The following is a 27,833-nucleotide window of genomic DNA, read 5'->3' as shown; positions in this document are numbered from 1 at the left end:
CTCCTAGAGATGAACGTACTTTGGTGCGAAAGTGCAAATCAATCCCAGAACAACAGCAAAAGACCTTGTGAAGATGCTGGAGGAAACAGGTACAAAAGTATCTATATCCACAGTAAAACGAGTCCTATTTCGACATAACCTGAAAAGCCACTCAGCAAGGAAGAAGCCACTGCTCCAAAACCGCCATAAAAAAACAGACTATGGTTTGCAACTGCATATGGGGACAGAGATCGTACTTTTTGGAGAGATGTCCTCTGGTCTGATGAAACAAAAATAGAACTGTTTGGCCATAATGACCATTGTTATGTTTGGAGGAAAAAGGGGGAGGCTTGCAAGCCGAAGAACACTATCCCAACCGTAAAGCACGGGGGTGGCAGCATCATGTTGTGGGCGTGGTTTGCTGCAGGAGGGACTGGTACACTTCACAAAATAGATGGCATCATGAGGTAGGGAAAGTATGTGGATATATTGAAACAACATCTCAAGACATCAGTCAGGAAGTTAAATCTTGGTTGCTAATGGGTCTTCCAAATGAACATTGACCCAAAGCATACTTCCAAAGTTGTGGCAAATTGGCTTAATGACAACAAAGTCAAGGTATTGGAGTGGCCATCAGCAGCATACCACCCTGCATACCACTGCTGGCTTGCTTCTGAAGCTAAGCAGGGTTGGTCCTGGTCAGTCCCTGGATGGGAGACCAGATGCTGCTGGAAGTGGTATTGGAGGGCCAGTAGGAGGCACTCTTTCCTCTGGTCTAATAAAATATCCCAATGCCCCAGGGCAGTGATTGGGGACACTGCCCTGTGTGTAGGGTGCCGTCTTTCGGATGGGACGTTAAACGGGTGTCCTGACTCTCTGAGGTCATTAAAGATCCCATGGCACTTATCGTAAGAGTAGGGGTGTTAACCCCGGTGTCCTGGCTAAATTCCCAATCTGGCCCTCAAACCATCATGGTCACCTAATAATCCCCAGTTTACAATTGGCTCATTCATCCCCCTCCTCTCCCCTGTAACTATTCCCCAGGTCGTTGCTGCAAATGAGAACGTGTTCTCAGTCAACTTACCTGGTAAAATAACGGTAAAATAAAAAATAAAATAAAAAAGCCCTGACCTCAATGCTATACAAACTTTGTTGGCAGAACTGAATAAGCGTGTGCAAGCAAGGAGGCCTACAAACCCGACTCAGTTACACCAGCTCTGTCAGGAGGAATGGGCCAAAATTCACCCAACTTATTGTGGGAAGCTTGTGGAAGACTACCCGAAACGTTTGACCCAAGTTAAACAATTTAAAGGCAATGCTACCAAATACTAATTGAGTGTATGTAAACTTCTGACCCACTGGGAATGTGATGAAAGAAATAAAAGCTGAAATAAATCATTCTCTCTACTATTATTCTGACATTTCACATTCTTAAAATAAAGTGGTGATCCTAACTGACCTAAGACAGGGAATTTTTACTAGGATTAAATGTCAGGAATTGTGAAAAACTGAGTTTAAATGTATTTGGCTAAGGTGTATGTAAACTTCCGACTTCAGCTGTACACACACACAGACAGACACACACACAGAAAGATGGGATCCACTTTTGTGACCTACTTAAGGTAGAGCCCTGCTCTCAGACAACCATGGTAAAAGGGGTCTTCCCAGTCTAAAGAGGACAGGACTACTACTACCCATATAGAGCCCTGTGTTACTCAGCATACAGCTACACATGGTTATGGTCACTTATAGCCAGGCCATACAAAACCCTTATCTACAGTACACTACAGTACACCTACTTACTCGACAGCAGGACACTACACATGGACCCTCACAAGTGGAGAGATGTAGTCCTAAAGTTTACCTACTACAGACAGTAGCCATGGAAATATGTGACAAATGTACCTTTTCACAGGGTTATTTAGATCAGCCATACTGGTTAGGGTTGAATTGGCTCCAAAGTCAAACCAAATCTCTTTGGAAATATGTGGGGTGTGATAACAGGGTCAGAGACCAATGATTTATAACCCGTGGGCGGGCTTAGGGTCATGAAATATTGTGTAGCTGAAGGGCATTGGGTGGCGGCTTGAATAAAGAGAAAACAATACATTAAACAACATGTATAATTATTGTGAAATTCATATCTATAGGCTACATTGAGTTTTTTTCCATTATTTTTGTCTGGCATTAGTGGGTAGCCTAAGCTTTAGGGCCTAACTGAAGCGTGCCAAATACACTCAAATTGCAGGTGCATCATGCAAGTATGTCAGAATGGCATGCAAGTATGTCAGGATGGCTGTGGGGTCGTCTAAATGTTATTTTTTCTGCAATCTAGAGCCATAAATCATTATGCTTAATTCTACATAAAAAATATTTCCATTTTTCTGCATGTCTAAGCATACCTCTTGAGCTGTGTGTATCCTCCTGACCTGTGTTTTTTTGCTAAAATCTGGGTAAAGGTTGAACGCAACGTGAGTCAGTACAGTTAGTAATTGCTTGCTTTTCTTAAGTCTACTAACCTTGCCAGCAGGCATGCCAGCTAATAAAGTTAGACAAGCTAGCTACTCAAACTTGATTGATAGCCTTAAATGGCTTCTTGGTAGCTAGTTATGAAGTTTAGAGATTGGGAAACTATCTGGGCTGGCTAAAGCCAAATTGCTAGGTGGCTAGTAGTATTACAGAGAAGAAGAAAAATCTTAAACAAAAAATAATATGTACATTATTATGCAGGACAAATCTGAGGTGGCACATGATTGTATGTAGTTTCTTGCAAAAGCCCTCTGTGACTAAAGAATAATTGTAGAAATGAAATGCTTTTTATTGTGTGACGGAGTTGACATGAATCCAGTTACTGTAGTTGCATTTTAGGAGGTTGGTTTGATAGCTAATGCTTTGGTCTATCAAAATATATGTTTTAAATGTTGTTAATATTAACACAAATATTTTATATTGTCCCATCTTTTAAGAATCCTTGAGCTGTAAAACCGCAACATTGTCTCCCAGCTTCATGGCAAAACATGTAAAATAGCATGAGATTAGCTATAAAACTGCAAATCTTTCATGGGCAGTACACAATTTTCTATACAGTGAATTTCAATCATAGATGAAGACAGTAGGTAATTTAAGACAGAAACAATAGGATGGAGGTTGGTCGGGGAGGATGGGTAGGCTTTCAACACGAATGTCTAGCAACCTGAAGGTTGTGTGTTCAAATCATGGAGAACTTTAGCATTTTAGCTAATTAGCAACTTTGCCACTAGTTATTACTTGTTAACTACTGTGCAACTACTTAGCATGTTACCTAACCCTTCTCCATAACCCTAACCTTAACCCTTTAACCTAACTCCTAACCTTAAACTTAACCCTTTAACTACTTAGCTAGCATGTTACCTAACCATAACCATAACCCTTAAACCTAACCTTAATCTTAACCCCTAGCCTAGCTAATGTTAGCCACCTAGCTAATGTTAGCAAAAACAAATTGGAATTTGTGTAATGTACACGAACGAATGCGTTATAAAGAAATCAAATTGTGTAATACACACAAAATACATTGTGATGAACTTAGTGTTATGAATTTCGAATAAAGAATTTGTGTCTAATTCAAAATAAACTGTGCCTTTAGATGAGGTCATCCCCACTGCAGTAAACTGTGGACTGTTTGGCTGTGATGGCTCCTATGGCTAGCTGCTCTAAACTTCCTGTCGGAAAGCTGCCAAGGCAAATACCCCTCAGTGCACACTGCTCTCATCAGCAAACTATGAATCTGTTATAGAACAATTTAACCCTTTCCTATCCTCTCCCATCCAATTAGTATTAACTCTGCTCATAGCCAAAAAAGTGTACAGAAACTGTCACTGTCCATCCCTGGAAAGCGAGGGATTATACTGTGTTTTATACACCGAACATAATCATTCTGGTTTCACATGAGCCTGAGTAATTTAATCTGATATTGATCCTTAATCTGGTACACCCAAATAAAACAGGACTGTTTGTTTTTGTGACCTGGTTCAATCCACATTGTTTCCATGTCATTTCAATCCCAAAATTTTATGTGATGGCGTTAAATCATCATGGAAAACTGATTGGATTTGGAAAGAGTAATCAGTTTAAGGGAATTTAATATTTTTAATACTTTTAGCCTAACCTTTTTGTTGATTTCACATTGAATTCATGTTAGTTGACAACTCAACCAAATATAAATCAAAACTAGACGTTGAAATGATGTCTGTGCCCAGTGGGTTCTCTAAATGTCAGCAATCATAGATACACTGTAGGGCCAGGATCATATGTTCAAGAAAAGGAAAAACTCCAGGCCCTGATCATAAACAGTGTGCATTAGGAAAGTCTGTGGTGAAGAAGTGAATACAACACACTGGCTATTGCTTCATCTTGACATTCCATCAAGAGCAGCTGACCCAGAGGAACTCCCTTGGTTCCATCTAACTCACAGCAGAGGCTTTCACACTGATGAGACCAGCGATGGAGCGTCAGCTCAACCACACTTCACCACCATCATTTCCTTTTTAGTTACTTTGTATCAGGTTTATTTTTACACTTACCGGCAGTGATGACCTCATACACACACATACAGACTGGGTAATTAGTCAGAGTTTATGTGCTGCAGTAGTTTAGGAGTCAGAGACGCTAAATTCTCTTTGAGGGCTCTGAGTGTGTTTCCGAGCACGTTTTCCCAAACATTTTCATAACATATTCAGTCTTTCTCACTTTGTGTTTGTATACAGTTCACTGATTATTGAGCCTAATGAAAAGTGGGAAGAGAGGATGAGGAAGAGAGGAGAGAAAAAAAATAAACGTTTGTGTGTGAGTGACAAAATTAGTGAGCAAGTTCGAGGAAAAGACATTGGCCTTGATAAGTACAGTATAAAAACCTCACAGCCTCCGAATTCAGTTAAATTTGCTTGAATTGCTTTCAATTGTGAGCTATTAAAACTATTAATACAGATTTTTCCATCATGAAAGGAGGGGTCTTGATTCTGCCTTATAAGCTGATGACATAGAGAGAAAACACAGCTAGCACATAATGTTCTGAAAACCGTGTTTCTTAGAGCTTGGTGAGAGCTTGATTGTCCTATGGTTATTTTGCATACAACCTTCCCATAACTTTCTGGGAATGTTGCAGGATATTGCTTGGCTTTGGAACATTCTCAGCACATTTAAGGAACATGACAAAATAAGGCTATTTTCTTGGCATTTCATTACTTTAACAGAACGTTTCCTAAAAGTTCAAACATAGTTACATTTAATTATATTTTTGGTCAAGTTCTAGGAACGTTCTCCAACTGGTTTGACATTGGGAATGTTGTCAAACAGTCCAGAGAACGTTAAGAAACAATGTTCTTGTCACGCCCTGACCTGAGATATCTCTGTTTTATTTATATTTTGGTTAGGTCAGGGTGTGACTAGGGTGGATTACGCTAGTTTTGTATTGTCTAGGGGTTTTGTATTGTCTAGGGATTTTGTATGTCTAGGGTTTTGTAGGTCTAGGTATTTGTATGTTTATGGTGGCCTGATATGGTTCCCAATCAGAGGCAGCTGTTTATCGTTGTCTCTGATTGGGGATCATATTTAGGTAGCCATTTCCCCTTTGGTGTTTGTGGGTTTTTATTCTATGTTTAGTTGCCTGTCTGAACTATTCATATAGCTTCACGTTTCGTTCGTTTTGTTAGTTTGTTCACTGTTCTTTCTTTAATAAAAGAAGAATGTACGCATACCACGCTGCACCTTGGTCCGATTCATACGACGAACGTGATAGTTCTTCTGTGTGAATTTCAATATTTCAGTATAACGTTTTCTGCAGGTTTCCTCATGGTTCTATTTAAAGTCATGTTCTCAGAATGTTCAGAGAATGTTAAGAAACAATGTTCTTCTGTGGGAATTTCAGTACTTTAGCATAACATTTTCTGCCGGTTTTCTCATTGTTCTATTTAAAGTGATGTTCTCAGAACATTAAGACAACATTCCATAAAAAAACACAAAAAACATTAGTAACGTTCAAAGGTCTTGATGAGTGCTTGTTTTCTTTGAAATTAAAATTAACAGCTGTCACGTTCCTGACCTGTTTTCTGTTGTTTGGTATGTGTTTAATTGGTCAGGGCGTGAGTTTGGGTGGGTAGTCTATGTTATGTGTTTCTATGTTGGTTTAAGGGTGACCTGATATGGCTCTCAATTAGAGGCAGGTGGTTTTCATTTCCTCTGATTGAGAGCCATATTAAGGTAGGTGTTTTCACATTGTTTGTTGTGGGTGGTTGTCTCCTGTGTCAGTGTCTGTGTATGTTATGCCACACGGGACTGTTTCGGTTTGTTTGTTCGTTCGGTTTTTATGTAGTCAGTTTTCCTGTTCATGCGTTCTTCGTGTTTCATGTAAGTTCGTTGTTCAGGTCTGTCTACGTTGTTTATTGTTTTGTAATTATTCAAGTGTTCGTCATGTTTTCTGTTTTGTTTATTAAAATATCATGTCGTATCACACCGCTGCATTTTGGTCTAATCCTTGCTACTCCTCTTCGGATGAAGAGAAGGAGGAAGCCCGTTACAGAACCACCCAACCAAACCCGGATCAAGCAGCGGGACCACGAACAGTGGTCCACAAAAAAAGGATTGCAGGATTTCTGGAGTTGGGAGGAAATCATAGAAGGAAAAGGACCATGGGCTAAGGTGGGAGTGAATCGCCGCTTTGAGGAGGAGAAGGAGGCAGCCACAGCCCAGGACCGGAGATATGAAGGTACGCGGCTAGCACGGAAGCACCTGAAGAAACCCCAAAAATGTCTTGGGGGGGGGCTAAGAGGTAGTGGGCCAAGGGCAGGTAGGAGACCTGCGCCCACTTCTCAGGCTAACCGTGGAGAGCGGGAGTACGGGCAGACACCGTGTTACGCAGTAGAGCGCACGGTGTCTCCTGTACGTGTGCATAGCCCGGTGCGGGTTATTCCACCTCCCTGCACTGGTAGGGCTAGATTGAGCATTGAGCCAAGTGCCATGAAGCCGGCTCTACATATCTGGCCACCAGTACGTCTCCTCGGGCCGGCTTACATGGCACCAGCCTTACGCATGGTGTCCCTGCTTCGCCTACGTAGCCCGGTGCGGGTTATTCCACCTCCCCGCACTGGTCAGGCGACGGGGAGCATACAACCAGGTAAGGTTGGGCAGGCTCAGTGCTCAAGGGAGCCAATACGCCTGCACGGTCTGGTATTTCCGGCGCCACCTCCCCGCCCTAGCCCAGTACCACCAGTGCCTAGACCACGCACCAGGCTTCCAGTGCGTTTCCAGAGCCCTGTTCCTCTTCCACGCACTCTCCCTATGGTGCGTGTCTCCAGCCTAGTGCCTCCAGTTCCGGCACCACGCACTAAGCCACCTGTGCGTCTCCAGAGCCCTGTACGCACCGTTCCTTCTCCCCGCACTAGCCTTGAGGTGCGTGTCTCCAGTCCGGTACCACCAGTTCCGGCACCACGCACCAGGCCTACTGTGCGCCTCAGCGGGTCAGAGCCATCCGTCTGCCCAGCGCCGTCTGAGCCATCCGTCTGCCCAGCGCCGTCTGAGCCATCCGTCTGCCCAGCGCCGTCTGAGCCATCCGTCTGCCCAGCGCCGTCTGAGCCATCCGTCTGCCCAGCGCCGTCTGAGCCATCCGTCTGCCCAGCGCCGTCTGAGCCATCCGTCTGCCCAGCGCCGTCTGAGCCATCCGTCTGCCCAGCGCCGTCTGAGCCATCCGTCTGCCCAGCGCCATCTGAGTCATCCGTCTGCCACGAGCCATTAGAGCCGCCCGTCTGTCCCGAGCCATTAGAGCCATCCGTCAGTCAGGAGCCGCTAGAGCCGTCCATCAGTCAGGAGCCGCCAGAGCCGCCAGCCAGTCAGGAGCTGCCAGAGCCGCCAGCCAGTCAGGAGCTGCCAGAGCCGCCAGCCAGTCAGGAGCTGCCAGAGCCGCCAGCCAGTCAGGAGCTGCCAGAGCCGCCAGCCAGTCAGGAGCTGCCAGAGCCGCCAGCCTGTCAGGAGCTGCCAGAGCCGCCAGCCAGTCAGGAGCTGCCAGAGCCGCCAGCCAGTCAGGAGCTGCCAGAGCCGCCAGCCAGTCAGGAGCTGCCAGAACCGCCAGCCAGTCAGGAGCTGCCAGAGCTGCCCTACAGTCATGAGCTGCCCTACAGTCATGAGCTGCCCTACAGTCATGAGCTGCCCTACAGTCATGAGCTGCCCTCCAGTCATGAGCTACCCTCCAGTCATGAGCTGTCACCCAGTCCGGAGCTGCCACCCAGTCCGGAGCTGCCACTCAGTCCGGAGCTGCCATTAGTACAGAGTTGTCCCTCTGTCCTAAGCTACCTCTCTGTCCTGAGCTACCTCTCTGTCCTTAGCTACCTCTCTGTCCTGAGTTGTCTCCTCTATGTAGGAGGGGCCTTAGTGAGGGTTCCTGGACCATGGTCGGGGGCGAGGGTCGCCACTCAAAGGACGCTAAGGAGGGGGACAAAGACAGTGGTGGAGTGGTGTCCTCGTCCACCGCCGGAGCCGCCACTGCGGACAGATGCCCACCCAGACCCTCCCCTTGAGTTTTAGGGGTGCGCCCGGAGTTCGCACCTTGAGGGGGGTGTTCTGTCACGTTCCTGACCTGTTTTCTGTTGTTTGGTATGTGTTTAATTGGTCAGGGCGTGAGTTTGGGTGGATAGTCTATGTTATGTGTTTCTATGTTGGTATAAGGTTGACCTCATATGGATCTCAATTAGAGCCAGGTGGTTTTCATTTCCTCTGATTGAGAGCCATATTAAGGTAGGTGTTTTCACATTGTTTGTTGTGGGTGGTTGTCTCCTGTGTCAGTGTCTGTGTATGTTATGCCACACGGGACTGTTTCGGTTTGTTTGTTCGTTCGGTTTTTATGTAGTCAGTTTTCCTGTTCATGCGTTCTTCGTGTTTCATGTAAGTTCGTCGTTCAGGTCTGTCTACGTTGTTTATTGTTTTGTAATTATTCAAGTGTTCGTCGTGTTTTCTGTTTTGTTTATTAAAATATCATGTCGTATCACACCGCTGCATTTTGGTCTAATCCTTGCTACTCCTCTTCGTTACAACAGCTTTGTATGAGTTTAAAAAAAACATGGCACGGTAGCTACATCCTGGTGGCGCAGAACAGAATATAGAGAACAGAAGATCATAGGTTGGAATCTCACTGACGACCATGCCATAATAAAAAATAAATGTGTTTGCATGATTAATGACAAAGCAAATTAATTTCCATGTCCTATCTTGTCATGCCCTGACCTTAGAGATCCTTTTAATTCTCTATTTGGTTAGGTCAGGGTGTTATTAGAGTGGGCAATCTATGTTTTCTATTTCTTTGTTGGCCGGGTATGGTTCCCAATCAGAGGCAGCTGTCTATCGTTGTCTCTGATTGGGGATCATACTTAGGCCGCTTTTTCCCACCTGTAGTTTGTGGGAGCTTGTTTTTGTATTGTTGCTGTTGAGCCCTACAAGGCTGTACGTTTCGTTGGTTTCTCTTTCTTGTTTTGTTGCTGGTTATCATTAATAAATATGATTAACCTACCCCACGCTGCATCTTGGTCCGACCATTCTTACAACGACGAGCGTGACATATCTGTCCTTGGTGTTCAAAACAGTTAACCCAAACTAAGTTAGCAGTGTAATTGAAAATCTTGTTGAAACATTCAGTGAAAGTTTAAAAAAAATACATTACAATTTCGTTCAAAACGTTCACTAGATTTATAAAATGTTCTCAGAATGTTTTTTAATCATGTTCAAATAATAAAACCGTTCAGGGAACCATAGAGAACCATAGTAAAACATTCTCAGAACCTCCCTGCAACCTAAAAATGTGCATTACCAGAATAGGCAAAATTGTCCCTTCCATTCTCAGAAAGTAAAAAAAAACGTTCAGTTTTAATGGTCAGGAAATGTATGGCTTTATTCCCAGAACCTATGGGAAACCTAAAATGTACGTTTACACAACTTCCAAGGACCAAATGCACTAGCTGGTAATGCACTAACATTACCAGGCATTCCTGCCTATTTATCCCCCAAAAATGATGGCGTCTCTGACATCACTGAACAATGTTCACATCAACATATAGAAAGTCACATTACATCTTCTTAGATGAACTGGGAGAAGGGGGAGATAAAAAGAGAGAGGATGAGAGAGTAAGAGAGAGAGAGAAAGTGAGGGATTGAGATGTAAAGAAGAGAGATTATGGTTCTGTTTTGACTCTCTGTCTCAGGTTAATAAACAAGGGAGACGGAGGAGGAACAGAACAGGTTGGGTCACTGGGGTGTTGGGGGAGAGGTAATGGTTAACACAGAGAGAGGGGAGGTAGAGCGTAGAGAGATAAGATAAGATGGCGCCGGAGAACAAGGCTGACGTTTTATGTATTCCTAAACAATTGTGTTTTTTTGTTTGTTTCTTTGCAATGTTTGTAACTTATTTTTTTACTTATTTTGTACATGCTTCTACTGTCTCTTATGACCGAAAATAGCTTCTGGGCATCAGAACTGCAATTACTCACCACGGACTGGCAGAATCCTTTTTTTCCTTTAATGATTCCGATGAGCCCGACGTGAATGACAGACTGTTTCCCCGGGAACAGGCCCAGATCCCGTAATTTACGTAAATAGAAGGCGGAGAAAAAGAGGCCATAGGGCAGGCTGCCTTCTGAGAATTCGTAGGCGATCGAATGTACCCCCACTTCCTTCCATTCTGCTAGCAAACGTGCAATCTTGGAAAATAAAATCGATGACCTATGCCGAAGATTAAACTACCAACGGGACATTCAAAACTGTAATATCTTCTGCTTCACGGAGTCGTGGCTGAAGGATAACATTATCAACATACAGCTGGCTGGTTGTACACTGTATCGGCAGGACAGAACTGCAGCATCTGGTAAGACGAGGGGTGGCGGACTATGTATTTTTGTAAATAACAGCTGGTGCATGATATCTAAGGAAGTCTCGAGGTTTTGCTCACCCGAGGTAGAGTATCTCATGATAAGCTGAGTTTTCATCTGTATTTTCATAGCTGTCTACATACCACCACAGACTGATGCTGGCACTAAGACCGCACTGAATGAGCTGTATTTCGCCATAACCTAACAGGAAAATGTTCACCCAGAGGCGGCGCTCCTAGTAGCCGGAGACTTTAATGCAAGGAAACTTAAATCTGTCTTACCAAATTTCTATCAGCATGTTAAACGTGCAACCAGAGGGGAAAAAACTCTGGACCACCTTTACTCCACACACAGAGAGGCGTACAAAGCTCTCCCTCGCCCTCCATTTGGCAAATCTGACCATAAGTCTAAACTCCTAATTCCTGCTTATAATTAAAAATTAAACTCGATCATGAAACAGTGGTCAGATGAAGCAGATGCTAAGCTATAGGACTGTTTTGCTAGCACAGACTGGAATATGTTTTGGGATTCCTCCGATGGCATTGAGGAGTACACCACATCAGGCAATGGCTTCATCAATAAGTGCATCGATGATGTCATTCCCACAGTGACCGTATGTACATACCCCAACCAGAAGCCATGGATTACAGGCAACATCCGCACTGAGCTAAAGGCTAGAGCTCCCGCTTTCAAGGAGCGGGACTCTAACTCGGAAGCTTATAAGACATTCTGCTATGCCCTCCGACGAACCATCAAACAGGCAAAGCGTCAAAACAGGACTAAGATCGAATCATACTACACCGGCTCTGATGCTCGTTGGATGTGGTAAGGCTTGCAAACCATTACAGACTACAAAGGGAAGCATAGCCGAGAGCTGCCCAGTGACACGAGCCTATCAGACGAGCTAAACTACTTCTATGCTCGCTTCGAGGCAAATAACACTGAAACATCCATGAGAGCACCAGCAGTTCCGGAAGACTGTGATCACGCCCTCCGCAGCCAATGTGAGTAAGGCCTTTAAACAGGTCAACATTCACAGGGCCGCAGGGCCAGACGGATTACCAGGACGTGTACTGCGAGCATGCGCTGACCAACTGGCAAGTGTCTTCACTGACATTTTCAACCTCTCCCTGTCCGAGTCTGTAATACCAACATGTTTTAAGCAGACCACCATAGTCCCTGTGCCCAAGAACACTAAGGTAACCTGCCTAAATAACTACTGACCCGTAGCACTCATGTCTGTAGCCATGAAGTGCTTTGAAAGGCTGGTCAGAAACCCTAGACCCCCTCCAATCAATAAGCTAAGGACCCTGGGACTAAACACCTCCCTCTGCAACTGGATCCTGGAATTCTTGACGGGCCGCCCCCAGGTGGTAAGGGTAGGTAACAACACATCCTCAACACAGGGGCCCCTCAGGGGTGCGTGCTCAGTACCGTCCTGTGCTCCCTGTTCACTCATGACTGCACAACCAGGGAAGACTCCAACACCATCATTAAGTTTACCGATGAGACAACAGTGGTAAGCATGATCACCGACAACGACGAGACAGCCTATAGGGAGGAGGTCAGAGACCTGGCCGTGTGGTGCCAGGACAACAACCTCTCCCTCAACGGGAGCAAGACAAAGGAGATGATTGTGGACTACAGGAAAAAGAGGACCGAGCACGGCCCATTCTCATCGACGGTGCTGTAGCGGAGCAGGTGGAGGGCTTCAAGTTCCTTGGTGTCCACATCACCAACAAACTAACATGGTCCAACACACCAAGACAGTCGTGAAGAGGGCACGACGAAACCTATTCCCCTTCAGGAAACTAAAAAGATTTGGCATGGGTCCTCAGATCCTCAAAAGGTTCTACAGCTGCACCATCGAGAGCATCCTGACTGGTTGCATCACTGCCTGGTATGGCAACTGCTCGGCCTCCGACCGCAAGGCACTACAGCGGGTAGAGCGTACGGCCCAGTACATTACTAGGGCCAAGCTTCCCGCCATCCAGGACCTCTATACCAGGCGGTGTCAGAAGAAGGCCCTAAAATTTGTCAAACACTCCAGCCACCCTAGCCATAGACTGTTCTCTCTGCTACAGCACGGCAAGTGGTACCGGAGCACCAAGACTAGGTCCAAGAGGCTTCTAAACAGCTTCTACCTCCAAGACTCCTGAACATCTAATCAAATGGTTACCCAGACTATTTGCATTGCCCCCCCCCCCCCTTTCACACCGCTGCTACTCTTTGTTGTTATCATCTATGCATAGTCACTTAACTCTACCCACATGTACATATTACCTCAACTAACCGGTGCCCCCGCACATTGACTCTGTACCGGTACCCCCCCGGTGTATAGTCTCGCTATTTTTATTTCACTGCTGCTCTTTAATTACTTGTTACTTTTATTTCTTATTCTTACTCGTAATTTTTTATATTTTTCTAAACTGCATTGTTGGTTAGGGGCTCGTAAGTAAGCATTTCACTGTAAGATCTACATCTGTTATATTCGGCGCATGTGACAAATACAATTTTATTGGATTTGATTTTGATAATGAGAGGGAGAGCAAGAAAGAGAGCGAGAGAGAGAGAGGGATAGGGAGTTGAGGGGACAAACATGCACCGCGGGGTTGTGAAGGGAATAGAGGTCAAGAAACAACAGAAACACACAGAGAAAGAGAAAAGTAGGAGGTGGAAAGAAAGGAAAAGTAGAAGGCTTAACCACTTTTCTCGCCTCATGTGTCCTAAGAGTGGAGGATGGAAAGCCAGATGAGAGAGTGGAAAGACAGAGGACAGAGAGAGAGGAAAGACAAAGGAAAGAGAGAGAGGAAAGACAGAGAGAGCGAGAGGGGAACGACAGAGGAGAGCGAGAGGAGAACGACAGAGGAGAGCGAGAGGGGAACGACAGAGGAGAGCGAGAGGGGAACGACAGAGGAGAACGAGAGGAGAACGACAGAGGAGAGCGAGAGGGGAACGACAGAGGAGAGCGAGAGGGGAACGACAGAGGAGAGCGAGAGAGGGAACGATAGAGGAGAGCGAGAGAGGAAAGACAGAGGAGAGAGAGAGTGGAAAGGGGGGCAGAAAGCTCCATGAGAAGACAGTCAGACACTTACACCCGGCAGTGTCAATAAAGAGCACACACACATACACATACATTCTAAATCAGAACCAGACTTAACAGTGGGCAGAGATAGACAGGGGTGGGGGTATAAGGATACCCATCCTCTCTCTCTCTCTATCAATTCAATTGCAATGCTGTCACTTGCTTTGAAAGACAACAAGGTGGAATGAGTGAGAGAGAGGCAGCATAATAAGAGTGCCATCCTAACATAATGCTTTCCTAGTTTACCCATTTCGCACATCTACTCTGTCTCTACAGCATGGATAGAACTGCACTTTAATCACTGCCTGAGCAACTGGAACAACAGAGGATTTAAGAGGGGGAAGAGAGAAACAGGGACAGAGAGAGGGAGAGAGTGGTAATCTGTCCCACCACAGTGCTGACTCCCCCGCGCACACACACCACTCTGTGCAAACCAAACACTGTCACAGAAAAAGAGGAAAGGCAGACAGACACTTGCACATATACTTACAACCACACTGGGAGATGTGACACACACACACACACACACACACACACACACACACACACACGCACACACACACACACACACACACACACACACACACACACACACACACACACACACACACACACACACACACAGACAGTGGGCATTAAGCTCTCTGGTTGATCAGTATTATCTTGTTGGTGCAGAAGTGGATGGTCCCAGTCAGAAGTCAGATTATAACAGCATGATATTCTGGAGTCTCCATCTTCTCCTGGTATATCAGCTCTACTGCACTATGGCGCATAGCAGTTGTTCCTATGGTACATCACTGCACTTTGATGAATTAAACTAGGTCCATGTCCCAAAAGCAACCATATTCCTATGGGCCCTGGTCAAATATAGTGCACTATATAGTTTGCCTGTTTGGCTTATGATAAGGTACGTAGGTGTTATCTACACTGACATGCTAAAAGGTTAACATGCTCCACAAATGGGTTGTTCAATTGACTATCTGCGTGCATGTTCGTATGTGTGTTTGTGTTTGTGTTGGCTCGTATTTGAGGATGTGTGCAGGATGGATAGAGGATGTAATCCTCAGTCAGCCAGGCAGCAGATCTGTCATTCAAACAGGCCTCAAGCCTCAGTATCTTTATATTTAGCCTTTGGTAAATTAGGAAATGAATCAAAACAGGGTCGGCAGAGAGAGAGAGGAGATTATCTCTACACTGTACAAACACACTTAAACATGTACACACACTTAAACAACCCCCCCCCCCCCCTCCCCCACACACACACACACACACACAGTTGTGGTTACAAGAGTACAAATATTTTGGCAGGGAGGGAGCTCTCTGACATCCCTAACTCATGGAGAGGAGAGCTCTCCTGTACAGCTCCTGTGCCAGGGCAGGCTCACAGCACCGCTAAATTGTGCCAAAGACAGAGCTTTGAGGAACTGAGAGGACCTCTAGTCAAAAAGAGGAGAGAGTACGGGCCTCCCTGGTGGCACAGTGGTCTAAGGCACTGCATCGCAGTGCTAGCTGTGCCACCAGAGACTCTGGGTTTGAGCCCAGGCTCTGTCGCAGCCGGCCGCGACCGGGAGGTCCATGGGGCGGCGCACAATTGGCCCAGCATCGTCCGGGTTAGGGAGGGTTTGGCCGGTAGTGATATCCTTGTCTCATCGTGCACTAGCGACTCCTGTGGCGGGTCGGGGGCAGTGCACGCTGACCAGGTCGCACGGTGTTTCCTCCGACACATTGGTATGGCTGGCTTCTGGGTTGGATGTGTTTTTTCACCTTTATTTAACCAGGTAGACTAGTTGAGAACAAATTCTCATTTGCAACTGCGACCTGACCAAGATAAAGCATAGCAATTCGTCACATACAACAACACAGAGTTACACATGGAATAAACAAAACATAGTCAATAATACAGTATAACAAACGAAAACAAAAAGTATGTATACACCGAGTGCAAAGGAAGTAAGATATGGGAGTTAAGGCAATAAATAGGCCATGGTGGCGAAGTAATTACAATATAGCAATTAAACACTGGAATGGTAGATGTGCAGAAGATGAATGTGCAAGTAGAGATACTGGGGTGCAAAGGAGCAAGATAAATAAATAAATACTGTATGGGGATGAGGTAGGTAGATAGATGGGCTGTTTACAGATGGGCTATGTACAGGTGCAGTGATCTGTGAGCTGCTCTGACAGCTGGTGCTTAAAGCTAGTGAGGGAGATATGAGTCTCCAGCTTCAGAGATTTTCGTTCGTTCCAGTCATTGGTAGCAGAGAACTGGAAGGAAAGACGACCATAGGAGGAATTGGCTTTGGGGGTTACCAGCGAGATATACTTGCTGGAGCGCATGCTATGGGTGGGTGCTGCTATGGTGACCAGTGAGCTGAGATAAGGCGGGGCTTTACCTAGCAGAGACTTGTAGATAACCTGTAGCCAGTGGATTTGGCGACGAGTATGAAGCGAGGACCAACCAACGAGAGCGTACAGGTCGCAGTGTTGGGTAGTATATGGGGCTTTGGTGACAAAACGGATGGCACTGTGATAGACTGCATCCAGTTTGTTGAGTAGAGTGTTGGAGGCTATTTTATAGATGACATCACCGAAGTCGAGGATCAGTAGGATGGTCAGTTTTAAGAGGGTATGTTTGGCAGCATGAGTGAAGGATGCTTTGTGGAGATATAGGAAGCCAATTCTAGATTTAATTTTGGATTGGAGATGCTTAATGTGAGTCCGGAAGGAGAGTTGACAGTCTAACCAGACACCTAGGTATTTGTGTTAAGAAGCAGTGCAGCTTGGTTGGGTTGTGTTTCGGGGGACGCATGGCTCTCGACCTTCGTCTCTCCCGAGCCCGTACGGGAGTTGTAACAGATGATAATGAACATAACATTTCTTCACCACAGCGCTCCATAAATCCCCTTTCAGTTGTCGGAAACAGTTTTTTGGGGGGGGAAAGGATAGCTGTTCAGAGTTTGTGTGTGTATTGGGGGGTCAGGGGGTTGCTTAAGCCTAGCTTTTTGGGGGAAAGGAATGTTCGGCAGAGTGACTCAGTGACTCCAGCGTTTCCATGATCCAATGATCCGAAAGCAGCACATTCCGAGACACTGCAGATTTCCAGATGTGAGCGTATCGCTGACTCTCTCGGGATCTACGTAAACCCTACATCACTGAGCAAAGAGTCACAGTGTCTATTGCAACTCTACATCACTGAGCAAAGAGTCAGTGTCTATTTAAACCCTACATCACTGAGCAAAGAGTCACAGTGTCTATGTCAATCCTACATCACTGAGCAAAGAGTCACAGTGTCTATGTACATTTTGCAACCTTAGTTTAAACCCAATGGTTTATATACAGTGCCTTCAGAAAGTATTCAGACTCCTTGACTTTTTTCACATTTCGTTACGTTACATCCTTATTCTAAAATAGATTTTTCTTTTTTTAATCTTGAGCAATCTATACACAATACCCCAAAATGACAAAGCGAAAACAGCTTTCTAGAAATGTTTTCAAATGTATTAAATGTAATAAACAGAAATACTTTATTTACTTAATTATTCAGACCCTTTGCTATGAGACTCAAAATTGAGCTCCGGTGCATCATGTTCCGATTGATCATCCTTGAGATGTTTCTACAACTTGATTAGAGTCCACCTGTGGTAAATTCAATTGATTGGACATGATTTGGAAAGGCACACACATGTCTATATAAGGTCTCACAGTTGACAGTGCATGTCAGGGCAGAAACCAAGCCATGAGGTCGAAGGAATTGTCCGTAGAGCTCCGAGACACGATTGTGTCGAGGCACAGATCTGGGGAAGGGTACCAAAACATTTCTGCAGCGTTGAAGATCCCCAAGATCACAGTGGCCTCCATCATTCTTAAATGGAAGAAGTTTGGAAACACCAAAACTCTTCCTAGAGCTGGTCGCCCAGCCAAACTGAGCAATCGGGGGAGAAGGGTTGTTGTCAGGGAGGTGACCAAGAACTCGGTCATCACTCTGACAGAGCTCCAGAGTTCCTCTGTGGAGATGGGAGAAATTTCCAGAAGGACAACAATCTCTGCAGCACTCCACCAATCAGGCCTTTATGATAGAATGGTCAGACAGAAGCCACTCCTCAGTAAAAGGCACATGACAGCCAGCTTGGAGTTTTCCAAAAAACACCTAAAGACTCTCAGACCATGAGAAACAATATTGTCTGGTCTGAACTCTTTAGCCTGAATGCCAAGCATAACTTCTGAATGCCAAGTGTCACGTCTGGAGGAAACCTGGCACCATGGCAGCATCATGCTGTGGGAGGTTTTTCAGTGGCAGGGACTGGGAGAGTAGTCAGGATCGAGGCAAAATAAACGGAGAAAAGTACAGAGAGATCCTTGATGAAAACCTGCTCCAGACGCTCAGGACCTCAGACTGGGGTGAAGGTTCACCTTCCAACATGACAACGACCCTAAGCACACAGACAAGACAACGCAGGAGTGGCTTCAGGACAAGTCTGTGAATGTCCTTGAGTGGCCCAGCCAGAGCCCGGACTTGAACCCGATCGAACATCTCTGGAGAGGTATGAAAATATCTGTGCAGCAACGCACCCATCTAACCTGACAGAACTAGAGAATCTGCAGAGAAGAATGGGAGAAACTCCCCATATACAGGTGTGCCAAGCTTGTAGCGTCATACCCAAGAAGACTCGATGCTGTAATCACTGCCAGAGGTGCTTCAACAAAGTACTGCGTAAAGGGTCTGAATACTTTTGCAAATGTGATATTTCAGTTTTCCGAAAGCACTGTATAGTTACTGTTTTTGTTTGAACTCTATATTACTGAGAATACAATAATTATGTCACTGTTCTAACTTTATATAACTGATAACTCTAACTAGATGTGTAGTGTGATACATTTTCACATTATGCACAGCTTCCCGGGTCCGCATGAGACTAGCAATGTGTCTGCTGCAAACCCCAGAGCAGAGTGAACACAACCAGGGCCCAAAGAAATTTAATTTCCTCTGGAGGAGTTGGAGTCTCAGCAAAACATCACCATCAATTATCGTCAGCTGTCTCTCCCCCGAGAGAGAACAAGAGAGAAGAGTGCAAAGGAATGAGGAGTTAAAGGGAGAAGGACAGACAGACTGACAAAAAAAATAAAATGAAAGAGTGAGAGAAAGATAGAGACACTGACGTACCACACACCTCCTAGAGGTCGCCCCCTTAGAATTAGGACTTAGAATACTAGAATTGGGTGAACCTTCTTATGATGGAATAAAGGTCAGCCATTTTGGTCAGGGAGTTGGTCAACCATGGTTTGCCAGTGCTGTGATAAGATATTGTGTAAAATAATGAATTTGAAGAATTTGTTTGCACTGTATGTTTGTTTGCTAGCTAGCCAGTCAGTTTTAAACGAACGATTCCTTTAATGTTTCAAATTAATTGCCAATATGTCAACATTCCATTCAAACAATGCAGTCAATCCACAGCCATCCACTGGCTGAAAGCAGTAGATGTTAGGACAAGTTGGAAATGCAACTAGTACTGATATTCTATCATATAACAGCACTCTCAGCTTTCCAAGAAAACTAAAGTTGAGACATTTATGGTCAGTTTACATATATTTTAGAAGCTATTTATACGGAACATTTGTATAAAATGCATATAAACCTTATTTATGATTACATGACAATATTTTAGGTTGACAAATATATTCTATTACACAATTTCTGATATATCACATGCCTTTGTTTTATTTTCCTGCATAAGTAAAATCAGGATTATGCCTCTACTGCCATTCATTCCAATAGAGTACCAAAGTGTGAGCCATAATACCCCAATAAAAAAGGATAAATTCTCTCAGCCTATAGCTGTGGCAGTGTCTCGGTCTCAATATCTGATCACAGAACAACAGATTTGGACAGTGAAGAAGAGTATAGGCTATACTTAATGGTGCCCATTTGCTAGTATTATCTGACCTAAAAACAGATTGAATATCAACCAACAATCGATGGAGCACTGCTGATTCTCTCTCATCATCTGATCTCAGACCATCTCAGACAAACGTGTATGTTTACAGAAGCAAAAAACACAGACTTCACAACTGCACAGACCATCTGACCTACAGTATAACTGAGAAAGCAAACTAAACTCCATCTCATCGGAGACCAGTAAAGCGAAGAGAAGTAGCTGGGTGAAAATGACAGACATAAGGCAGAGATGTACCAACCTCGGACTCGGGCGTAGCAGCAGCCACACTTAGCCAGTACTTTTCGGAACAGGTGTTGACACCCGCACCCCCGCTGATGGTGACCCCCCTTCATGCTGATCCACTGCCGTTAGTCCCAAAACGACCAGGGGTGGGCATGGCACAGGACACACACACTCACACACACTCACGCTCAAATGCACACACACAGGAGGTATTCCTGTTGTAATCCCCAGAAGATAAAAAATTTCACGAAAGAAAAAGAAAGAAAGCTTGCTCTGCTCTCAGTAAAGAAAGCGTGTTCTACTCTCAGTTAAATCCCAAAGCAGGAGGAGGATATCCAAAGAACAAATGGTCCAGGCTTTTAGGATCCAATGTGGAAGAGTGAAAGAGAGAGGGAGAGAGAGATGTGGAGAAACAATATGCTTTCCACAATTCACTGAGCTCACTCTGTGGTCAGATAGTGGGCTAGCATTCTCTGTGTGTGAAACAGAGAGAGAGATAGAAATAGAGAGAGAGAGGGAGGCAGGGAGAGGGAGGGTGGAGTCTGCAGCCCTGCTCGCTGGCTATTCCAGCATGTAGTTCCCTCCTCTTCCTATTTTCCCTCACCACACCAGCCTGAGCTTTCGTTCTCATTTACTCATGGTGCTTTTCCAATGACACTTACCCCCACACCAGTCTGTCACCAATGTTTATGTCAGCTCGAACATAGTTGTGTGTCCATCAGGAGTGTGACACTAAGACTTGGGGCAAGCAGAATCAACAACTTCTGCATCATTCAAGACAGTTGCTTTTCAAGAAGGTGTTAAAGTTCAGAGTTAGCCATTGTTAGTAAATTGAGGCTGAAAAGTACCCAGGGCCTGGGCTTGGCCCCTTGTCAGGGCAGGTTCGCCGGAGCCATGCCCCAGTGAGACATGGCTGCAGGTCTGAGTAGATGGAAACAGAAAAGTTTGAGTCTTTTGGGTAAAACACCATGGTAAATCCTCAACTGAAATGCACCACCGGTGTCTGCATCTCTCACCCAGGGTTTATCCTGGCAACCCTGCCTCACTCTTTTTCTTCCTATGGACTTTTTGTGGGAAAGTGTATGTTGTTTATAATACTCACTGTTAATTGATGGTTAATTATGGTATACCTGTTTGCTGTATACCTTCTGTTCTCCTTTATTCCTGGTAGTGTCATTAAGGTCTCCATGTAAGTGCATATATATTTGCCTAAATGTTTGATTGGAGTATAAGGAATGAAACTGGTCAATATAGAACTGGGTGTATATCAAATGTTTACTCCAGGATGATATCTTTGAGGAGGCTCATTTGTTTATGTAAACACATGTGCATATCAACAGTGTTCAGCAACACACATTCAAAATGCACACACACTCACGCACGCACACACACACGCACGCACGCACGCACGCACGCACGCACACACACACACACACACACACACACACACACACACACACACACACACACACACACACACACACACACACACACACACTCCTGTAATTCTCACAGAAACCACTTCATGTCACAAAATCCTTTCCCTGGATGCCACTAGTCATGCTCAACAAAAAATGTCATCTGTCCAATCTCAACATTTTAAATCACTCCAACAAAAATATTTTGAGGTACATTGATCTAATATTTTGAGGTACATTGATCTAATATTTTGAGGTACATTGATCTAATATTTTGAGGTACATTGATCTAATATTTTGAGGTACATTGATCTAATATTTTGAGTTACATTGATTTAATATTTTGTCATTTCTAAATGCTGTCGTTTACCACTAATGAAGCCTAAAGATAAATAATCATCTTGGTTAAAGAGAAAAAATATATTTCATTTTTAATAAAGTAGTACAATTTAAAGTGAGTATGTTTTGTTGCAAACATGTATTTACAGAGAACTTATATAATATATTTTCTATAATAATGTATTTTACTAATCATAACACCTCTACAGTCTCTCCCTCCCTGTCTCTTGTTAATCAAGAGGACAGCTGCCTTCTAAAGGAGATTTGTAGATGTAAGTGGACATAGTGTGTAGTCTGTAATGTACACTTCTCCACTCTCCAGTATTGATTATAGATTTTCCAGATGTTCGTGGCGGTACAGACAGATACCAATCCCAATGGACTCCATTGCGTGTTTAGACCGAGGCTTATAATGTCAGTATAGAACTCTCTCTCTCTCAATTAAATTCAAATGGCTTTATTGGCATGGGAAGCATATGTTCACATTGCCGAAGCAAGTGAAATAGATAATAAACAAAAGTTAAATAAACAGTCAGAAATGAACAGTAAACATTGCACTCACAATAGTTTCAAAAGAATGGTGGCATTTCAAATGTTATATTATGGTGAATTAAATAAACATAAATATGGGTTGTATTTACAATGGTGTTAGTTTCTCTCTCTCTCTCTCTCTCTCTCTCTCTCTCTCTCTCTCTCTCTCTCTCTCTCTCTCTCTCTCTCTCTCTCTCTCTCTCTCTCTCTCTCTCTTTCTCTCTCTCATTCTCTCTCTCTCTCTCTCTCTCTCTCTCTGGGGTAAGCAGCGATGTGCAGGTAAAATATCCCACACACATTAAATAACAAAGCGTGCCCGAGGCCTGGAGTCTTGTTTTCTCTAATCTCAGATAAAATAATTATGACCAGATGATCTCAGCAGCACAGGTGCGTGTGGCCGTGGTAGCGTTTATTCCATGGAGAGCTACGTGTAAAATAATTTATATAAACCTAGAAATGGAGAATGACTGCAGCAGGCTTACTGGAGCAGAAATTATAGGAAGGTTGTGAAGAAGCAGCATATGTGTCTCTCACTCTCTCACCCTCTCTGTCTCACCATCCATCTCGCTCCATCCATCCTCTATCTCACGCCCTCTCTCCATCCATCCTCTATCTCACGCCCTCTCTCCATCCATCCTCTATCTCACGCCCTCTCTCCATCCATCCTCTATCTCACGCCCTCTCTCCATCTATCCTCTATCTCACGCCCTCTCTCCATCCATCCTCTATCTCACGCCCTCTCTCCATCCATCCTCTATCTCACGCCCTCTCTCCATCCATCCTCTATCTCACGCCCTCTCTCCATCTATCCTCTATCTCACGCCCTCTCTCCATCCATCCTCTATCTCACGCCCTCTCTCCATCCACTCTCTCGATCATGGGTGGACCAGCACAACCCAGCAATCTGAATCTACCCAGGAGATTAAGGCTATAAAAATATCTAAATGCGCTTGGTACCTTGGCCATCTACTTAAGCCTCTTTAAAAACCCTGCTTAAATGACAAACCCAGTGAGCTGAAAAGTGTTGATCTTTCTCCAATGTGTGTGTGTGTGTGTGTTGCGTACGTGTGTATGTTAAAGGGTTGGATCACTGTGTTGCTGGTAGTACGGAATCGTTGCTCAGAAGGTGAGTGTAGAGTAGACATAACTATGCTTCTAGAATCAAAACACCTTCAGATCAGCCTTTCCTTCCCAATCCAAACTGTGTAAACATCTGCACCCTGACCCAACCCCAACCCGGTACCACTTCTTCCTTTCTGCACTCTCCTGAAACCATTTCCAACTCCTGCTCAAGGAAATGTGGCTTGATTTCTCTCCCTACCAAATCTAATTTGCCCTCCTCCTTCCTTCCCCTCCCTACCCTCTGCTCTGGTTGGGGCTAAGGAGCCGTCAGATGTTTGTCCCAAATTGCACCCTGTTTCCTATATAGCGTACTACTTTTGACCAAGGCCTATAGGGTTCTGGTTAAAAGCTGTGCACTATGTAGGGAATAGGGTATCATTTGGGATATAGTCAGACAGTTCCTCTGGTGGAGACGGGGAGGAGAGAGAGGGGGACTTGGGACAGACTGCAGAGCTCTGGCCTGGAGCCCTCCAGCTGCAGACAGATAGGCAGGCCTTGCTGTGTTTACCTGCCCTGTCTGCAGCGAGGAGGGACACAGCCCAAGGCACAGAGACTGGGTATGATACTGTCACCTAGTGGTGAAGCAAAGCACTGCATCATATTATCAATTTGGATTCTTGAAATACTTTTGTGTGATCCCCTAGAGTTGATGGTTGTTTTGATTCTGATTGACAGGTCAAACTGACCCTTAATAGAGGGCTGCTATATTTGACAGCACACCTCCCCTTACCATCCACCCCCCCACCCCTACCACCCCCACCACCCCTAGTTCCTTATCTTTTCGGCCTCCCAGTCCCAGGATCTCACCAGATCTCAGTGTCCATCTGAAACCCCTCTCTGCTCTCCACTTCTGCTAACCAAGCAGCAGCCAGTCTTCCTTTGTCTTGGAAATCTTCAACATGAGATAGATTTAGGACAGAGTAAAACCTTTCCGAATGAATTAAACCAAACACACTGGATAATTCATGCAATGAAATTATTAAATTGATAAATGTTCAATTTAATTTGACTAAATGAAATTAGACTGGACCCATTGCATCTGGTCATTTGTAATAATTCTGGAAAGATTACATTTAACTGAGGGAATGTTTAAGCCACCAGCCACCCTCTCTCACTAACTCAACCCCAGAATACATTGTCTCTTATATCTTCCAGGGATGCAACTTTCACTGGTGACAGGGACATGTCCCCCCCCACATTCTGAAATTGCATTTTTGTCCCCTCCAGTTTTATCATTGGAATGTGATACAAAAAGAGGAATCGGTGTGCTTTAGGACCATGCGGATGATGTTTGGAGTGTTTATCCGACTGGATAAAAAATAAATAATAATAATTATGTCCCCCCCACTTCTAAAACCAAAGTTGCGCCCATGATATCATCTGTGGGAAATACACTATATGGATCTTATGTAAAGTATATGGAGCCATACAGTCCTCCAAAGGGACATGTAGCACTCTGTATTTCTACTTTTACCAGTAGTCCTATATATACAGTGCATTCGGAAAGTATTCAGACCCCTTGACATTTCCCACATTTTGTTACGTTACAGCCTTATTCTAAAATTGACTAAATAGCTTTTTTCCCTCCTCAATCTACACATAATACCCCATAACGACAAAGCAAAAACAGGGTTTTAGATTTTTTTTTGCAAATGCATTACAAAGAAAAAACATTTACACATAAACATAAGAATATATATTTCTATTTTCTATTTGACCTTTATTTAACTAGGTAAGTCTGTAAAGAACAAATTCTTATTTACAATGACGGCCTACCAGAAGGCAAAAGGCCTCCTGTGGGGACGGGGGCTGGGATTAGAAATGTGAAGAAAAAAATATATATATAGGACAAAACACACATCATTACAAGAGAGACACCATAACGCTACATAAAGAGACCTAAGACAACAACATAGCATGGCAGCAACACATGAAAATACAGCATGGTAGCAACACAACATGACAACAACATGGTAGCAACACAACATGGCAGCAGCACAACATAGTAGCAGCACAAAACATAGTACAAACATTATTGGGCACAGACACACTTTACTCAGTACTTTGTTGAAGCAATTCTGGCAGCGATTACCGCTTTGAGTCTTCTTGGTTATGACACTACAAGCTTGGCACACCTGATTTGGGGAGTTTCTCCCATTCTTCTCTGCAGATCCTCTCAAGCTCTGTCAGGTTGGATGGGGAGCGTCGCTGTACAGCTATTTTCAGGTCTCTCCAGAGATGTTCAATCAGGTTCAAGTCCGGGCTCTGGCTGGGCCACTCAAGGACATTCAGAGACTTGTCCCGAAGCCACTCCTGTGTTGTCTTGGCTGTGTGCTTAGGGTCGCTGTCCTGTTGGAAGGTGAACCTTGGCCCCAGTCTGAGGTCCTGAGCACTCTGGAGAAGGTTTTCATCAAGGATCTCTCTGTACTTTTCTCCATTAATCTTTCTTTCAATCTTGACTAATCTCCCAGTCCCTGCCACTGAAAAACATCCCCACAGCATGATGCTGTCACCACCATGCTTCACCATATGGATGGTGCCAGGTTTCCTCCAGATGTGACACTTGGCATTCAGCCAAAGAGTTCAATCTTTGTTTAATCAGACCAGATAATCTTGTTTCTCATGGTCTGAGAGTCCTTTAGGTGCCTTTTGGCAAACTCCAAGTGGGCTGTCATGTACCTTTTACTGAGGAGTGGCTTCCATTTGACCACTCTACCATTAAGGCCTGATTGGTGGAGGGCTACAGAGATGGTTGTCCTTCTGGAAGGTTCTCCCATCTCCACAGAGGAACCCTGGAACTCTGTCAGAGTGACCATCGGATCCTTGGTTACCTCCCTGACCAAGGCCTTTCTCCCCGATTGCTCAGTTTGGCCGGGAGGCCAGCTCTAGGAAGAGTCTTGGTGGTTTCAAACTTCTTCCATTTAAGAATGATGGAGGCCACTGGGGACCTTCAGTGCTGTAGTTTTTTTTTCTAAGGACAATTCCTTCGACCTCATGCCTTGGTTTTGCTCTGGCATGCACTGTCAACTGTTGAACCTAATATAGACAGGTGTGTGCCTTTCCAAATCATGTCCAATCAATTGAATTTGCCAAAGGTGGACTCCAATTGAGTTGTAGAAAAATCTCAAGGATGATCAATGGAAACAGGATGCACCTGCTCTCAATTTCGAGTCTCATAGCAAAGGGTCTGAATACTTATGTAAATATGGTATTTCTGTTTTATTTATTTTTAAATGCATTTGCAAAACAATTCTAACAATCTGTTTTCAATTCATCATTATGGGGTATTGTTTGTAAAAAAATATTTTATCAATTTTAGAATAAGGCTGTAACATTACAAAATGTGGAAAAAGTCAAGGGGTCTGAACATTTTCTGAATGCACTGTGTGTTTACCTATTACCTTACTATGATGTGGCTCGTAGCGCTTTCCTGCAGACAAATGACCAAATTGCCCTTTAGTGGCCTCATGGGTGGAATGTTATGAATACTTTTCATAATTAATAACTGTTTTTTTATGCAGAAATCAGGTGTTTCTGTGTTAAACGGTTTTGTTATATTTCAGTCTTCTGTGATGTATATTGTGTAAACTACCTTACTGCAGCTCACATGGATGAAGATACATGTCATTCTATACATGTCATTCTAAGCTCTCTATCTCTCCTCTTTCTCTGACGCAGATGGAGAATACAAGAGATCCGTTTGAGTCTTCACTGCTGTATGTGGATCTGGTGGATCCTGTCGCTGTCCTTGTCGGGAGAGGGATCTCTCCTCAGGCCGTCCCGTTACTCTGCCCCTCTGACAGGCTCCATCAGCACTCACATAGAGATCAAAGTTTTAACAAAACAGGGTTCTCCTCCACTATGTAAAAATGTCCATCTAACCAAATCTATCCTATAAAACCCCTTCAAACTCTATGATGTCGAAGTTCTGTAACAGATTTCCATTTGCTCCTTACCCACCCCAACTGCCTTCTTTGGTATTGGGTATCAGATGTCGCCAACCATTTCACCCCTTTCCTCATCCTTCCCCTAGCAACCTCCCTCTGTCACGATCGTCGTCAGGGTGGAAATGACCGGACCAAGGTGCAGCGTGATGAGCGTACATTTCTTTGTATTTATGAATGTCGTCAACAAAAACAAGAAACAACAAAACGAACGTGAAGCTGACTAGGGCTATACAGGCCACTAACACAGACAACATACTTAGGCAGCCTGGAAAAACAGGCTGCCTAAGTATGATTTCCAATTAGAGACAACGATAGACAGCTGTCCCTGATTGAGAAACATACCCGGCCAAAAC

General features: G+C 44.4%; 1 protein-coding gene across 2 annotated transcripts in view; it reads right to left on the bottom strand.

The window, feature by feature from the left end:
* LOC129815518 (rho guanine nucleotide exchange factor 25-like) overlaps positions 1 to 20,645 on the bottom strand; it is a 47,003-nt gene extending 26,358 nt beyond the window's left edge. The window contains exon 1 of one of the 2 annotated variants that reach the window (XM_055869414.1): positions 20,140 to 20,645. In XM_055869414.1, the coding sequence (XP_055725389.1) occupies positions 20,140 to 20,233 (94 nt within the window). In that variant the 5' untranslated portion in view covers positions 20,234 to 20,645. The remainder of the gene's footprint in view (positions 1 to 20,139) is intronic. The other variant, XM_055869413.1, reaches the window with a different exon arrangement.
* Positions 20,646 to 27,833: the final 7,188 nt, after the last annotated feature.

This window comes from Salvelinus fontinalis, chromosome 18 (genome assembly GCF_029448725.1).
Source record: "Salvelinus fontinalis isolate EN_2023a chromosome 18, ASM2944872v1, whole genome shotgun sequence".
Lineage (NCBI taxonomy): Eukaryota > Metazoa > Chordata > Actinopteri > Salmoniformes > Salmonidae > Salvelinus > Salvelinus fontinalis.
The sequence above is the reverse complement of the archived record's forward strand: the minus strand, read 5'-3'. Positions and strand labels throughout refer to the sequence as shown.